The sequence below is a fragment of the Limulus polyphemus genome, unplaced genomic scaffold, assembly GCF_000517525.1.
Source record: "Limulus polyphemus unplaced genomic scaffold, Limulus_polyphemus-2.1.2 Scaffold167, whole genome shotgun sequence".
NCBI classification, from domain to species: domain Eukaryota; kingdom Metazoa; phylum Arthropoda; class Merostomata; order Xiphosura; family Limulidae; genus Limulus; species Limulus polyphemus.
In genome coordinates this window covers 495,544-512,787 of record NW_013665777.1, presented here as the reverse complement: position 1 = coordinate 512,787, position 17,244 = coordinate 495,544, and the positions used below count along the sequence as shown (strand labels likewise).

Genomic DNA, 17,244 nt, shown 5'->3' with positions numbered 1-17,244 from the left:
TAGTGATAGCATTCATAAAGCAGTAATTGTTGACAAATATAGAAAACATGAAACCTATTTTTTACTGGAAGTGGTTACCAATGGGCACTACTAGCTCACTGTGGCCACAATTCGTGTCAACTATGACATGCTTTTTGTAGCTAAAAGAACAGTCCAATATTCAACACAGGTAAATGCTGTTGGATGGCTCACTTGACTTTTGGCTACTGGAATACCTAAATTCAGTGATCCTTTATTATGGAGCACATGCTATGTTTATTTACTTGACAATTGCCACTTGATATTGAATATTTTACTTAATTCGTGATGTTTATGTTAATACATGCAAAAAAAAATTATAAGAACTTTTTGTATTCAGTAACATTTAGACTCCACTTTCCAGTATGCATTTTTCTACCAATTTAAAAGATAAAGTGTATGCAAAATATTTAAGAAATGCTTTTCCATGTTCATAAGTTCAAAAATACTAATTCTCTAGTAGTTACTAACAAAATATTAAAGTGAAGATTAAAGAGGAAGTTTTTGTTATTCCTGGGAAAAGGTTACCAGAAAATTAACTACCTAAATTGTGTACTTTATGTAAAGTACATAAATAAATACAATACACAATAAAAATATTTGTTTGAACAAAACTTCATATTTACCTTATTTTTAGTTTATTTTATGATTTTTACAGGTTTCAATAGAAATAATCTCATGAAATAAGAACTTTAATCTGTAATATGCTAAGCATGTCATATGTTCATGCTTCAACTAAGTAATTGAAATTCTTACATATTATTACAGATCATATTGAAAGTCAAAATATATATATATTTTTCACAGCCTGAATAAAACCTCTTGCCATTAAATATCAGGATTTTTTCTAAGAAATACTCCATTAATGTAAAATAACTTAGTTATTAAGTTTCTTTTCCCAAATACCACATGGGGGGAAAAACCACAAATATTAAGTATATAAGGGCTGTATAACAAGGGAAAATCATTTCTAGAACATGTATGCACACAGTAAGATTGTTTAAAGCAGTACTGGAAATTCATCAGATCTTGCAAAGATAGATGTTTCACCATTATTTAGTTATCACAATTGTTTTATATGTTCAAAAGAAAAAATGCAATTTTTCTGTCTTTTTTTATAGGGCTTTATTTTTGAATTGGCCAATCACCACTCTTCTTAGTATAACAACATCACTGACAGGGCTTGTTATTTATGCAAACTTTCACTTGTGTGATCCAATACTACGCCAAGAGGAAACAAATGTAAAATCTCCTGATCAGGTAATTATGTTAGTAATTTGAATAAATATTTGCTATATAACGTTTAGTAAAGTTAATCCTCTCACTACGAACAGATCAAAGTGCACGTCACAATCTTTTTTAAGAGTTACACTCAAAATTTAATTAATCTACTTTATTGTCATTATATATGAATAAACTTAGTATCAAAATGTAGCTGATAAATCAAATTTTAATATTATGTAAGTTTTAAGTTCTTAATTTAATAAGGAAATATTTTTAAAAATCCTCAATCTCCCCTATTATGAGAATTGTGGCATTTTCTCTCTAGGTCTTTCCTTTTCTCTAAGTTATTTACCACCCTTCTGTGAAGTATGGAATTTAATGCAAATTATTCATTGTAATATATGTATTACTTAGGCAAAACATTATATTTATAGACTTCTATCTTGTTTGTTTACTATACATAAACTATATAATGCGACCCACTTGCTATGCTTACCTGTCACGTTCTCTCTTTCACAAATTGCCAATAGCTCTGTGTCATTTTATACTATATTATTTATAAAATATAAAACTAGAGTTTTAACGTATCAAATGATATATTACATTATTCTCTGTACAGAGAATTGTTTATTTTGCCTCCATTTCAAAACTTTTTTCTTACAGGAATCACATTCACAAACTTAGCTGAATTTTTAAAGGCTTCTATCGCATAGTTAGAAAACCAGAAAAATGTGATAGTTAAAAGACATTGTTTGCTTTGTGCATGTTATTATTCTGTGTTCTTAGGTGCATTATTTAATTAAATAAAAATTATTATGTAGGATAGTACTTAATAGTAGATTGACAAAGGACATATGTTGGCTGAAAAAAATAAACGCTTTCCTCAAAACTACCTTATAAAAACCCTTTCCACCAAAAACCTACTGGATTACATAGACAACAAAAACAACATTGTACCTTGACTTACAGTGGCAAAATGTCAAAAATCACTCCACTTTAATTTTTTTTTTTCTAAAACAACTATTTTGGCTGATTGATTGATCACCTCAGATAGCCTAGAGCAAAAACAATTAAGCCATTTGGTCCAATATTCTCTTGCACTACTTGGTTCAATGGATGGCACTAAATATCGATGGATACACATGACAGTTTCTAAAGATAAAGTATATAGTTTATACAGGTTATAATATAAAAAGTAAACAAACAAGAGTATTAAAAAATTATGAATTTTAAAATGAAGTAGGGGATCTTGCTACAAAAAGTACTGACACAAAAATAAAAACCACAATCACAAATTTATAAAATTTAATCTCAACCTTAGCAGCTTCATACACTTATCTGTAGGCCAAAGTAAGGATTAAATTTTATAAATTTGTGATTGTGGTTTTAATTCTTGTTTTAGTACTTTTTATAGCAAGATCCCTTCTTTATTTTAAAATTCATAATTGTTTAATACTCTTGTTTAGTATAGTAGTAGTGCCATTAGTATATAAAAAAAAATAGTAGGTTTAAGCTTCATCCACAGTCAATAGCAAAAAAAATGACAAGCAACCCAGGTGAGTACTATTTCTTGTTTTTCATGTGTAATCTTTATTTTCTGTTCTGAAAGTAACTAAAATGTTAAAGTTAGAAATTTGTTAGGTTAGATAAGTTAATGAAAAAAAAATATTTGTGATATATGTTTGTGAGCAGCTTGTGCGCTAAATAATTCAATATAGTAACATGCTATACATTTGCTGAGCACCTTACAATTTGTCTTGTGGGATTATTTGTTGGATACAGTTCAAAGGGCAGTAAAATTAAGTATAAACACCTTTATACTGTTACAAGCTTTCAGTTATTTAGGACAAACAATTGTGAGTTCATGTTACAATTTGCAGTCATTATAGAAAGAAAAAAGGTAATTTAGATTTATTGAGTGATCCTTTATAAAGTTAGGATAGAGAAAATAGCTGAAAGAATATAAAGTTTTTCTCAAAAAGTCATTTGATATTTATTTAGAAGGTTTTAGTGATTACACAAGTAAAATATGGAAATTTTCAGATAAAGAATGGTATCTTTAATATTAACATGAAAACCACTTTGCACTTGGAGCAGTCAACATTCTTACTCCATATATTTATGGAAAAATTTTTAGTAAAATTACTTGATTAGAAATTTTTATTTTTTTGTACACACAACACTTGTAGTGTTTACTAAAAGCTTTACAAATTTCGTGAAGATACACAAAACATATTCAAAGATATAGTATGGAAACTGATGGTCACTTTAGTGTTACAAACTCAATTGAAACAGCCAGGCCTGTAGTGAGAAGTTTAATCAATTCAACCATTTTATATAGTTATTCAGTATAATTTGCTTGACTAACAATATATGTAATTAAAAGAAAAACACTTAAACATTCAATTTTCACTTTTTTTCTATAATAAATTACCAAAAATATTCTCTTTAGTGTATACCATTTTCTAATATAACTCTAACCTTTCTTTTTTTCTTGGCTAAAATGTAATCAAATTTTCAAAAAAAGATATTTGTATTTTATATAAATTAAATGAATAGTACTTGCATAGAGAGAGAGAGAGATCTACCAGTAACACAATGGTATTATGACTAAGTGATAGTCTCCCAGTTGTTCAATGGTAAGTTTACTGACTTATAATGCTAAAATTTATGGTTTGATTCCCTGTGGTAAACAGAGCACAGGTTAGCCTATTGTGTAACTTTACTAAAACACAGACAAGATAAGTAATAATCTAGATGTGTTATTTAATAAGATACAATGTTTTTAATTCAGGTCAGTGGTGGAAGCAATTAAAATTATTAGGGGTTCGTGGGATGGTTTAATCCATGTAATATTGTATGTTGTAGAGTTAATGCTTTCTGTGTTGAGCAAGCCTTGTAACTTGTGTCCTTTAAGCTTAGATTTTGAAATATTATACTGCACCATTGCTTCAGGTAAATGGCAATGCAAAGAATTTTTTTTTTTAAATGTTACTTCTCTGCACAACTAAGAGCTATTACTTTATGCACAACCACCATGTAATTTCCTGCAAATCTCACATGCTTTTAACAAACTTCCACCCCTTCACATGCCTACATATATTGCACCGGTTTATGACATCATTGTTATAATGACTTTGCAGTGTTCAAATTAAGCTATCACACTACAATAAATTAATAGCAAACTAAAATCTAAAAACTCCTTTTAGTTTGATATTAATATATTGTATGATGTGATTTAGTTTAAATTATTTATGTGAAATGTGTAGCATTTGTGTTATATTGAAAGGTTAGAACCTAAAATCTGATAGGTTTTTAGTTGTTTTTTTATAATGTTGGTATTTATGACATTTATTCACCATTGGTAGGTGAATTTAAGAAATTATTTTTCATCAGTAGGGTGGATTAATAAAACTAAAAGTTTTGGTGTTTTTTGCTAATTCTGATTGGTGTATGTGTATATATATATATATTAATAATAGATAGGGGTTGGGCCATTTGACAACCCTGCTGCTCCACTCTGAAGTATGACTCAAAATTGAAAATTATTGGATGAGGGTAATATATTAACATATGTTTGGAAGTGAAGGGTATGATGATAACCCTAAGGGTGTTTTAAACCAGATGTGTGAATTGCATCTGGTTGGGTTATCTTCAAACTGAAGGTTTTTTAATTAGGGCAGCATACTATTAATCTTTAAATTCTTTTCCAGTTTAAGATTTCCAAAAAACAAATCTCTAACAACTATCATATATGATAGATATGGTAGAGAGCCATCAAAGGAATTTGGGAAATGTAAATAAAACCTATATTAAATTAAATAAGTGTAAGCCTAGTTTAAATTTTTGAATAAGTGTAAAGTATATGAATTGATACCTAAGTTATTAAACTTTAAGAGTGTTAACTTTAGAAGTGTTAAAGAAATATAAAGAAACTCAAAATAGGTGATGAGGAACCCACTTTAAGACTAATAATGGCTGGAGACGGCTTGAATGGGTAATGAAGAAAAACTTCAATACAAGTTTAACATAACAGCAAAACCTTGTCGAAACGTTGTACATTTGCTGTTATGTTAAACTTATATTAAAGTTTTTCTTCATTACCCATTCAAGCCATCTCCAGCCATTATTAAACTCAAAATAGGTTTTTAGCAGCAGAAATTAAACATAAAGAAAGAAATGTTACAAAATTAGAAAAACTTCTAGATGAAGAAAACTTACAATTAAAAAATTTTTTAACTGTAGATTATTTCTTCTTGATCAATGAAATTATAAGAACCATAAATTGTTCAAAATATGATTGACTCAGAATAATAAATTTTTAAATTTAAAGAAGAATCAAATATGTAAATAATTTCTGGGAAATTCTGATGACGTCATTGTAAATCAATCAAACTATACTCTAAATGATATAGAAATGAAGGTATTGCCTCAAGGATTAAGGTTTTTTTGCTCTTACTCCTAAAAAAAGTGAAGTTTCATGATTATCTACATGGATTTGAGCTTTTGTTAACCATTTCCAGATGGATCACGGATCAAAGGCCATGTCATTGCATTTGTTGACTCTCATTCAAAATTTTATTGAACTACTATTTCATGAATATATGTCAATAAGTTCAATTTCTTCATTTAAAATTAAATATTAAAAAAACACAGTTAAACATTGATTCTTGTGTGTCACATAGTATATTGAATGCAGCACTGGTTCAAATTAGATGTTTGTGATGTCAAAATACTAAGTCTATAGTTTCATACTAATTAGAAACTCAAATTACAGATATTGACAAGCTAGAATACAAAATAAGAAGGTCTTATCTTTTCTATTTGCTAAGATATTGCTCACGTAATAAATCAAACACAGTGGCACCCCGCCCATCTCTTTTCATTTTTTGAAATGCTTCCTTATGTACACTTACTTCTATATATGACATAAATAACCAATCAGAAGCTCAAAATATCCCCCTAGTGGTTTTCTCAGCCTTTTTAAGGTTCGTTCTACCATTTCTTTCTTTTGAATCAAGATTTCAATGAGGTAGTTTGTGTCTTTAGTCTGGTCGAATTTTGTATATTTTTAGACCCAAATAAAGCTTGGTTACTAAGCTTGATAAATTATAGTAGAATTCTATGGTATTAATGTAGTAATTTATGATTTTTTAGTTATTCAAATGTGTGTGTGTGTGTAATAAAAAAAAATATTATTTTTTTCTTCCTCTTTTGTAATTTTTTAACTTCAAAAATAAAATTAGTTATTTCATTTAACTTTAGCATATATCTTATGGTATTCTTGCACACACTCGCAAGATAGTTAGAACTGAAATTGATCATAACTTGAACTGGAGATAACCAAACAATTAGTCTTGTATTGCCACTTATTTTATGTAGCTGATTGTTTTTGTTATAAGATTAATTAGAATTAATTTTCTGAATTTAAGAAACTGTTATTTGACAGTAATACACCAAGGTTACCCATCAACCTCTAAAAGAACGACACCACTCATGTAAATATATTTTTTCTGTACTTGAATTTTGCCTCATTTTAATTTTGCTTCCTCAGAAAGGTTCCAACACTTCTGGAAACTTTGTCACCCTTGGAATGTTAAGTTCCAACACCATTGAATGCTTTGTCATTTTTAGATTTTCATATAATTGAAAACTTAATTTGGCACTTGTAAAAATGTGAGCAAAAAAAAATGTTTTTTTAAATAAGATCAGATTGGTAAAAAGCAGAACATCAGTGTTAAGTAAGAAATGAACAGGAAAAATGGATAGTCTGAGATGATCTTTTATAATTAATATCACTACCTTTACATTTGTAGATACACTAATACTCATACATTTTTTTGTGAGTGTAATTGCTGTTATCTGGGAATACTAATATTAAGTGTTTTTCTTACCTACATGTACATGTGTTTTCTTTTATAATGAAAATCTTTTTAATACTCATAATTTCAGAATTTGTCACCTGGTATAGGGTGTTTGTATTTTTATCATAAGAATAGCACAACCACTGAATAAAAATGAACTAAATGCAGCTTAATAAGGAACTAAGAATATTTATTTTAAAGTTAACGTATTTTTATGGGTAATCTGTCTACACAAAGACTATTTTGTATTTTCTTGTTGGATACTGATTAAAAAATGCTAGTGCATGTAAAAAGAAATGAGATAGTTAAGGACTTTGTGTAACTGGTTCATCATTCTGTCACATATTTTCAGATAATATATTTTGATCAAAATACTTTTAATATTTGTATGTAAAAAGTTCCTAATTTCCTTTGATACTTTAATTTAACAAATAATTTGTAAGTGTATTTGTTGCATAATAACATCTGAAAATATTTGAAACTTTATTTCATAGTTGCTGCCATATTTTGTCATGCTATCCCTTGGACATATCCCAGGCCTGCCAGGGTTTTTTGTTTCAGGAATTTTCAGTGGTGCTCTTAGTACTGTTTCATCAGCTCTTAATTCACTGGCAGCAGTAACTTTGGAAGACTTTCTAAAGCCTCTATGGCCAAGGAATGAACTCTCGGATACAAAGGCAGCTTTAGTATCAAAATTTCTTGGTAATATTTGCTTATAATTATTTTTTAAGTTTCTTTTTTTATGCAGAATTAAAATAAACTTATAACATCTAAAACACTATTCTTTACCCAGAATTTCTGGTTTTATGAACTTTTATTAGAAATAAATAATTTTGAATAATAATACAATCTAAGAAAAGAGGTGAATTAACATGCTGATTACTTAGTTTTTATTAGTATCATTGGAAATGTTTTAATATTTTAATCTGCTCATTTTTATATGCCAAAAAGTTCGTGTTTGTAGTTCTCAAGGATTAAACAAAATGATAGTTTTGTAACCAAAATAAATAAGGAAAAGAAACAAAACTCCCATAGTTCTTTTCTGCTTACATTATTTACTTTTTATTATCAGATAGGCATATTTATTACTTTTCTCCAGAATTATAAATGGCAGATGTTTTGCTATATACTGAACATTATACACCTCTAGAACAGGTCTCCAAAATTTCATTCCTGGGCTGCTTTTACCTACCTTTAATTCTTGAGCCATGTGAAGTTTTTCCAGAAAAGTTCAAAATTTTCAGTACTCCCAAACTTTGTCTAGCAATAAAAAAAAAAAAAGTGCAAGTATTCTTTTTTGTAATGGTATGAATGTAAAGTAAAAAGTTCAGTATGCAAAGTTATGCAAAGTTTTATTATCACAAAAGTAAAAACTGCTTTAAAATTACTTTTAAAATAACCTGTACTTAATCATTATTTGCCACTAAGGGAAGTAACTAAAAAAACAGTGAGCATGCCATGTGCAGTACCAAATAAAGGACTGACCTCTTGTGATATGAGCACTGAGTAACCATGGCCAGTTGACTCTTACTTTATCTCTCACAAGTTTTACAATATACATATTATTCCTAGTACAAGAGTAATGAAGCAATGAATTCAACCTGCATCTGCTAAGATGAGATATCTACTTCCTTTTAGTTGGAAATAAATATTTATTCTTGAAAGCATGTCAGATTAGCAGTCAATGAGTGAGAGCATTAATTAATAAAAATATTTAATACCCTCTTTCCGTTCATGTGGTCACTCTAGTTTTGAGAGTTTATATTGCATAACATAGCTCAGAACCAGTGTCATCAGGTGTGCTACTGCTTCTGGCTCTTTTTTCACATGATGTCATTCTTAAAGGTAACACACTTTCCAATCCCATGTAATCTACTTAATAATGTGTGTAATATTAGCCACATTCTTGTATGCATATTTTATCCATGTATGAGTTGCTTCTAGTTAAAAGTCTAGTTAAACAATAATAATTACAGCATAAGTGTAACAAACAAAAATTCATGAAATCCATTCAAAAACACTTGAGGTAAAACAAAAAGCCAAAATTCTGCTTTAGCTCTAACTGTAGATGATACCTCATAAATACAGCAGAATAAAGCAAGCTGGCATTACTCACATTGTGTTATTTTATTTAGTGAAACTCTGCGATGATTCTTAGGTGAATTAGGAGCCAAACTGAATGTAAAATGTAAATTTTTTACAACATATATTTTTCTTTCTTTGCTCAAGCATTTTTTGATGAATCTATTATCATTGACATGTTGTTCACCACAGGTAACAATAATTATCTTTTTGTAGCATTTTTATTTCTGATTACAATAAATAAAGGTTGTTGCTAAATGTAATTACAGCATAACTAAGAGTATAATCCAAAGTGTACCTACCCTATTAATATTTTAACATTGTTTTCTTAGGAATATGTATATTTTTAATGGAGAAAAAACGTGTATTGTAAAGTAATTACTATAATATGCAAAAATCTAAATGTGGTAAGTACTTTACAAACATGGTTTCATCTTTTTTATCTGTTTTTAGATGTATGAAGGTTTTGATTAATCTCGGTCAGATAAACTGCTTAAAAAATAATTTAAGAATCCTGAGATATAGTTTGGGTAAGAGTAATGTAGCTTCTGAAACAAAAAATACTATTTCTAATATACTGTATGCACACAAGAGTTGCTAACAATATTTTCAGTAAAATATATGCATGTTAAATCATGGAGAATATTTGAAAATTATTTCCTGTTCTAACAATGTATAACATTACCATTTTCTCTTCATGTTCTAGCTCTTGGTTATGGCATCCTTTGTATAATCCTAACGTATGTTGCTGAGCAGCTTGGTGGAGTGCTTCAGGCATCTTTAACAATATTTGGAGTCGTTGGAGGCCCTTTACTTGGTCTTTTTACCTTGGGCATGCTTTTCAGAAAACCAAACCAAATTGTAGGCTTATTTTATTTTATATTCATTTTATAAAAAAATGTAGGAAAAGGAGTTTTTGTTGTATTTTAAAACCCACCTTATAACTAACAAATGTCTTGCATTCACCTGCAGATAAAAACTGTAAAGTTGTGTACTGAAATCCAGCCTCATTCAGTGGATCAATAAAGCTTATTTTATCCTATTAAAAAGTGATGCTAACTCAAAATAAAAACAATTAGGTTTACCAGTTATGATATTAATGCTAAAACTATAAGAGTATGATGCATGTACAAGTGAGGGAATCCTCAATAGCCGTAGCACTTGAAATTATTTTAGGCAGAATTAGAATAAATTAATCTGAGACCTTTCTTCCTTTTCATTAGCCATATTTTTGTGCACCAGCAATACCAAGCTTGTGCACAAAAGTAATTTTATAAATGAAGAGTTTCTTCTTGTATATTATACATAAATACCTATTATGTTTTGCATTTTAATAAATTTTTTCTTATTACTATAGATTGATTTCAACCAAGAATACAGTAAACAAAAATGTTCTTACTTAGCCTGATAAAGCTAGGTAGTTACTGGTGATGCCATTGTGAAAGCTCATTTCCTAGGTCACTGATAAGGTGTTTTTTTTCAGTTTTTGCCACATTTGTATATATTTGTAGCTAGAAGTGGAGACTACTGCAATTGGCAAAATATAGTATGAAAATAAGTGTATTAATAATTATCAATCTAGAAACTGACTAGATATACAAAATGGAATTATTCACATTTTTAAAAAAACTTGTGTTTGCCACATATCATACACACGAGTGTTAATGTCAAGAGCAAAATACACCCAGACTAATTACAAATAAATAAAATTACTGTGAACTGTAGAAAATCTTACAGGTTGCTGTATTTGCTCAACATGTCAGTTTTACACCTTCATTAGGAACTGTATTCTCCTGATGAAGGCATAAAGCTGAAATGTCGAGCAAATAAAACAACTTGTAAGCTTCTTTGGAATTCATGGTCATTTTATTTATTTTATCATGTGTACTGTGCTCCATTAAGATGTGTGGATTATGACTACTAACAAATCTTTCTTTTTTTTTTTACCAGATAGAATGCCTTGTATTCTCTGTGCTTGATTAAAACTATGTACTTTTCATTGTGTATGTACCCTTCCTTCTCAAAAAGTTCACGAGGCTTTGATAGGTTATGAGGAAATATGGAAAATATGGCTTGTCCAATAAAAATTGCATCATTTTAACCCTTTTAATATGAGAAAAAAGAAAAATGCAAGTGTAAATTAGTTTTATTTTCAAAGAATGAAAAGTCCTAGTAGTAAAAATTAATGTTTTTAATACTTATTATTAATGGGAAGGATGTGATTATTTTTTATTGAACAACTTATGAATAAGTAGTGCAATGTTTGTTAATTTGAAGGGAAGAAAACACGTGTGAGTCTGTGCAGGCAGAGAGTGAGTCTAGAAGCAAAGAGAGCAGTGTTTATGTGTACACAGGAAACTCAAATTGTGCTTGTTACAAATTTATCATTTTTACATTAATTGTTTTTGTATACCACTGACATTAGCTCCATGTACCACCAATGGTATGCACACCACAGTTTGAAAGTCACTGACCTAGATGTGTTTGTGATGCAAAAATAATTAAAATATGTTTAGAAATAGCTTAATTATTGGATTTTGAATGCAACAGTGCATTTTTTTCAATATTGTATCATTGCATGCCACTAGTCTTCAAGGTGTTTATCACTTTTTTTCAAAATACTAGTGTAATTAACTTATGATTATAATTTTTTACTATAACAATTATGAACATTGAAATGTTAATAAACACTTTACATCAGTTTTTCATAGTTTCGGGGAAAAGTTTTACCCAAAGCCAATGATTTCATCAATTTGAATACAGTGATATAATGTAGTTTATTCTTTAAAAAAAAAAACCTTTATGTGAATAAGTATGTGTGACTTAGGATGTAAATTTGTGTAACAATTTTGTTTTGTTTTTGTAATAAGGTTTTTTTCATATAGGGTGCATTAGTTGGTTTGTCAGTGGGTCTTGCATTTTGTTTCTGGATTGGATTTGGAGCTGGTGCAGCAAAGATTCCTGTTCCAAAACTTCCTCTAACAGATGAAGGTTGTACAGTTTCAAAAAATGAGACTTCTTTCACTGACTGGATTACAATTGACAATAGTACTTCGCTGTTCAACAATACTATCTATGTACAAGATATCAAAAACATAACCATTGAAGGCAAAGAACGGTATGGTAAAATTACAGGGTACTGTAATTTTATTGGTTTTTATTGCAAGTATTTCTTTTTCTTTCATTTTTTTTTATTAACATCAAAAATATGTATTGAAAGTCATTATGAGCTCTATTATGATTGTCATTTGAATATAAATAACTTCACTACATTGTGTACACTTGTATAAAAACATCTACTCTGGCTTCATAATGAAGTTTATTTTTGAGTAAAAACAAAAGATGTAACAGAGGTAATATAACATGTCAATCCATTTATTAACCCTACTGCACCACAGAGCACCTTTAAGGTGTCAATTTCACACATCCACATCAAATTTGGAAACTTAAATAAAGTTAATTATTCTGTTTCAAAAATTTTTAAGTCAAATATGTAACATTTATTTATTGTAATTTTCAAATAAATAAAAATATTCTAACTTCATACTTCTGGAAAGCTTTGAAGCCTGTAAACAATGTATATATCACTTTTTTGATATTTTCCTGCCATCACAAAGCATAGGTTTATATTTGCTAAGAAACTCATCTCTTGGCAATATAATTATTCATATCTTGTTTTTTCACATAATATTCTTCTCTTTTAAAGATTTTATTAATAAACACTTTCATCACATCCACTTACAATGTCACAGCATGTTGTCTGTACAAATACTAATGGACCACAGCTTTGAAAATAGTTATAGGCAACGTTTAACTATCATTGGATAAACCAGATTATAAACAATTTATATCATTGAAGTGGTATGAATAGTAGTTTATGGTTTTGTGGGAAAGTGACTACCTTGGGTTTCTATAGGGATGAACAAAGGAAATGGCAAGAAACTATAGATATGATAATTTTTTGTAGTTTCTTTAGGTATTCCTTTCATTCCTGCAAATGTTTTCCTGTTAAATTATATTTGTTTGAAAGCTACGAAAACTATACTTTCAGATAAGATATCAGAGAAGCTTGTTAGGTTTAGCAAGTAAGGTAGGCAATGATGAAATAGTCCAGTGACACAAATCCTTATTTATTGAATATTATATTTAAGTTTATTGTATTCAAACAATGCATATAAATAAAAGAGCTTATTATTGTTTTAAAAAGAAATTATGTTTTAGATATATATTCATCTTGACCAAGAATACTAGTAACAAATATTTTTACTTTAGTCTGACAAAGGTATTTAAGGGTGATGCCATTTCGAAAGGTCAGGTCCTAGGTCACTGACAAGTTTTGTTGTTTTTTGCCATGTTGTTTACAGTTTATAGCTGAAAGTGTTGACTACTGCCATTGAGAAAATAAAGTATCAAAAGAAATATGTTAACGAACATCAATCAAATTGCAACTGACTGGATATATAAGATGGAACTTTCTAATTAACAATAAAAAAACTGAAATTCTATGACAAGAGGAACTAAATCAAATTATATGAATTATTTGAAGCTGAAACTAGATCCTATTTAAGTTTAATTGGGCAGCACAATTATTCTACCCTATTCATTAACATATTTCATAGATTTTACTTATTGCACAATTTTGATGTTCTAAAAGGAATTACTTTAATTTTCTTACACCTAATATTTTATGTTCTGTCTTTGTCCCTGTGTATTGACAATGTTCATGACTAGTCTATCACAACATTCCATTTTGCTTCAAGTATTCCTACTTAACAGTTTGTTTACCAAGAAATGTTTAAGAAACATATTTCTTATTCATTTGGTCTGTTTCCATGTTGCCTAAGGATGTCAAGATAAATTAGTCACTTTTATATAAGCCCCCCGCAGTAGCACAGTGGTATGTCTGCAGACTTAAAATGCTAGAAACCAGATTTCAATACCCATGGTGGGCAGAGCACAGATACACCATTGTGTAGCTTTGTGCTTAATTACAAACAAACATTTATATAGATATGAAAAATATTTATATCAAAGTAGAGATTGTGAAATCTCTAAACTGTTCATTTTGAATAGGTTTTGATTTATATGGCAATTAGCATAATAGTATTTAAACAGCTATGTATACTTTCCACCAGGCTCAATTTAAGTTTATTATGAAACTACATCATCAGCTACTTTTCTAAATTTGTAACCATTTCTACTGCTATTTTTACGAAAATCAATATTGACTTATGTCACACAAGTAAAATTCCGTTTTATTCACCACAATATTTTTTGTTAATAAATTTGTATCTCATTTGTTTATTATAACTTTGTAAGTGATACAAGAAAGGTAAATGTGATGTAATCCAATGAATTTCATGAAGTATTACACACTTTATCTGTGTTTATCTCTGCTTATCAACCTTAGTTTATCAGACACAAAATCGATAAATTTTTCAGTGTTTTCAACTTAAGAGTAATATTTTTCTGTTCTCACACTTCATGACACTTAAAGCTTTGCTGGTGAATTAAGGTGTATATGAATTATAAGGTGATTTTGATTTATTTATGGGTGACATTATATCTAGTAAAAATTATAAAATGTAGCTTACCGTTTCCAAAAACCCAAATATCCATTTTTTTAATTCCACTTTATTATAAATGCAGTGTAATACCTTTCAAATGTTCTTTCCTCTGTATGTCTCCTACTATAATTATTTTGTTTGGAATTTTGATTTTTTTGCAGATGTGTGTTCATATTTAGTGGATTTTTTAAATTATTGTAACATAACTAACTTGTGTTGCCTTTAATGTATGTGACTCTGCAGACTGTATTCTTATGATGCTTCACCTGCACCTTAGAAGTTTTTTCATTTAGTAATTTACCTTTCCAGTTATGTGTTTCCATTGTACAAAATGTCTTACATGTGGTATGCTGGAACAGGATGGCTAGTAACACTAGTTGTTGGACTACTTGTCAGTTATATCATAGGTGAGGTATTTTCTGAACTCTTTGTAGGTTTACTACCTTCATACAGTGGAATTTTATTAAAAGCAACTATTAAAGAAATATAACTATTATTTGATATGTTAAATTCTTTGCCTCTCATAATTAAGAATTGCACACATCTTTAATAAACATTAATTTAATGCATATTTTATTGTTAGGAATTATCATGTAAAATGATTGCATGTTATTTAATAATTCTTTGTTATAAAAGTTAAAGAATTGCTTAAAAGGGACTAAATTCCATTATTTTAGTCTGATACTATTTACCAAGTGCTAATTGAGATCATTTCAGTAATCTGTCATACATTTATAATTTCTTCACTTAACCAGAATTTGTTGTATTACCAAACCTAAAATGTTAATCTATAGCCAAGAGATAAAATGTAAATGCTGAAAATAAACAATAAATGTACTTTTATTCATATTTGAAAATATGGTGAATATTATTATGGAGTCTAGCTATTGTATATAACCCCTTCCATTTCATTATTATCATATTACAGTAATTTGAAGTTTGTTTTTCATCAAAATATTTTGTGTTATCATTATTAATCATTTCCAACATTTTCACTGATCAATATGTTGTGTATATATAGTACATTAGTATATGAAGTTTAAAGCAGAATTACCTTTATAGCTAGAATCAATCACTACTAAAAATATACCACATTTTAACTTGTATATATATTTAGAATGTTTATATTATTATTTGAAAAAATAAGATGTTCACTTTTTCATAAATATTTTAATTTAATATTTAGGAAAGAATGAAGAAGTTGATCCAACACTTTTAAGTCCTATTGTCAAATTTTGGACAAAGCCAGACACTAAACTTGAGAGTTCTCAGGTAGGTACACTGTATTGTCATTTCTTGTTATTGAAAGTGGGCTGTACTGGAACTAACATGAGATATCATTAGTTAATATTATAGTGTGGAAAAGTGACTTGTTTAGGGTTTTCTTTTAGGGGTCAAGGTTGAAATTGGGCCTCCTTCCAACTTCAGTAACCTCCTAATTTTTCCACTATCCAAGGGTAATCAACAAACTTTTTAGTTTAGTGTCTTGTGGGACAAAATGCTGTTATACCCAGGGACAACTATCATTTAATAATGGTTGACCCACATTTTTATGTCCCAAGCTAAGTTAATTCAAAACTCAATCAAAAATTCAGGCTTACCAAATCATTATTTTCCAAAAGAAAAAAAAAGTGAATTATACATGTAAATAGTTATATTAGTGCTTAAAATGTAGACTTTTCCAACCCAAAAAATGTTAACATCATCTGAACATCATTCTAATTATAGTAAAACTTTTCGTTAGTAAAATCTGTCGAAAGTGCAAGATTAAATCTATTTATTACGTATTTGTAATGCATTATGACTTGACTGTTTACTATTTTGTTTGACAGATGTGTCAAATATGAACACATTGAAGTTTTTAATGTATTTTCAAAGACCAAGAAATATTTCTAAACCGTATAGAGAAGATATTCAAAAAATAATTATTGTCACAGTTATAATTTTAAAAAAAAGGTACTATTTATTGACATAATCATAGGACAGAAAGATGTTTGAGTACTACATATTTTATTTTACCAAAATAATTTTACAATAAATTTATTTTCTTCACCTAAGTAAACTTTAATTTCTTAAAATTAATATAATATTAATCCATACTTCTACCATATAGAAAAAAATAGGAAGTGGCAAATTGTAAATAATTTACATGTAAAAGAGATCACAGAATTAATATATTCTCATATTTTGATACATTTTGTAAGACTTAATAAATTGACTAACATACTCAAGTAATTACTGTACTATAATTTGGCTAGGTAGATCAAATGAATGTTTTAAAAAGCAGAACCTTGATATTTTGATAATTTTTGTAAAAATGCAAGAATTGTTGAACTGAAGCACTCACATAATTACTGTATTAAAATAAGGCTAGTAAGCTCACCTGAATATTTTACAAAGAAGAACCTTACTTGTGAATGATATACATTTGGAATAAAACCATTATTAAATTTCATCTTGTTGGAATAATGTTTTCTAAAAATATATTT

At 28.5% G+C, this 17,244-nt stretch overlaps 1 protein-coding gene across 4 annotated transcripts in view; it reads left to right on the top strand.

Annotated features, from left to right (window-relative positions):
- The window catches only part of LOC106477633 (putative sodium-dependent multivitamin transporter), a 33,239-nt gene that overhangs the window by 12,068 nt on the left and 3,927 nt on the right, over positions 1-17,244 (top strand). For all 4 annotated transcript variants that reach the window (XR_002609799.1, XM_022381476.1, XM_022381478.1 and 1 more), the window contains exons 8-13: positions 1,140-1,278; positions 7,601-7,808; positions 9,895-10,049; positions 12,074-12,306; positions 15,065-15,162; positions 15,942-16,027. Coding sequence is in view for 3 of the 4 variants with exons in the window: in XM_022381476.1 (XP_022237184.1) it covers positions 1,140-1,278; positions 7,601-7,808; positions 9,895-10,049; positions 12,074-12,306; positions 15,065-15,162; positions 15,942-16,027 (919 nt within the window). In the remaining variant the exon portion in view is untranslated. The remainder of the gene's footprint in view (positions 1-1,139; positions 1,279-7,600; positions 7,809-9,894; positions 10,050-12,073; positions 12,307-15,064; positions 15,163-15,941; positions 16,028-17,244) is intronic.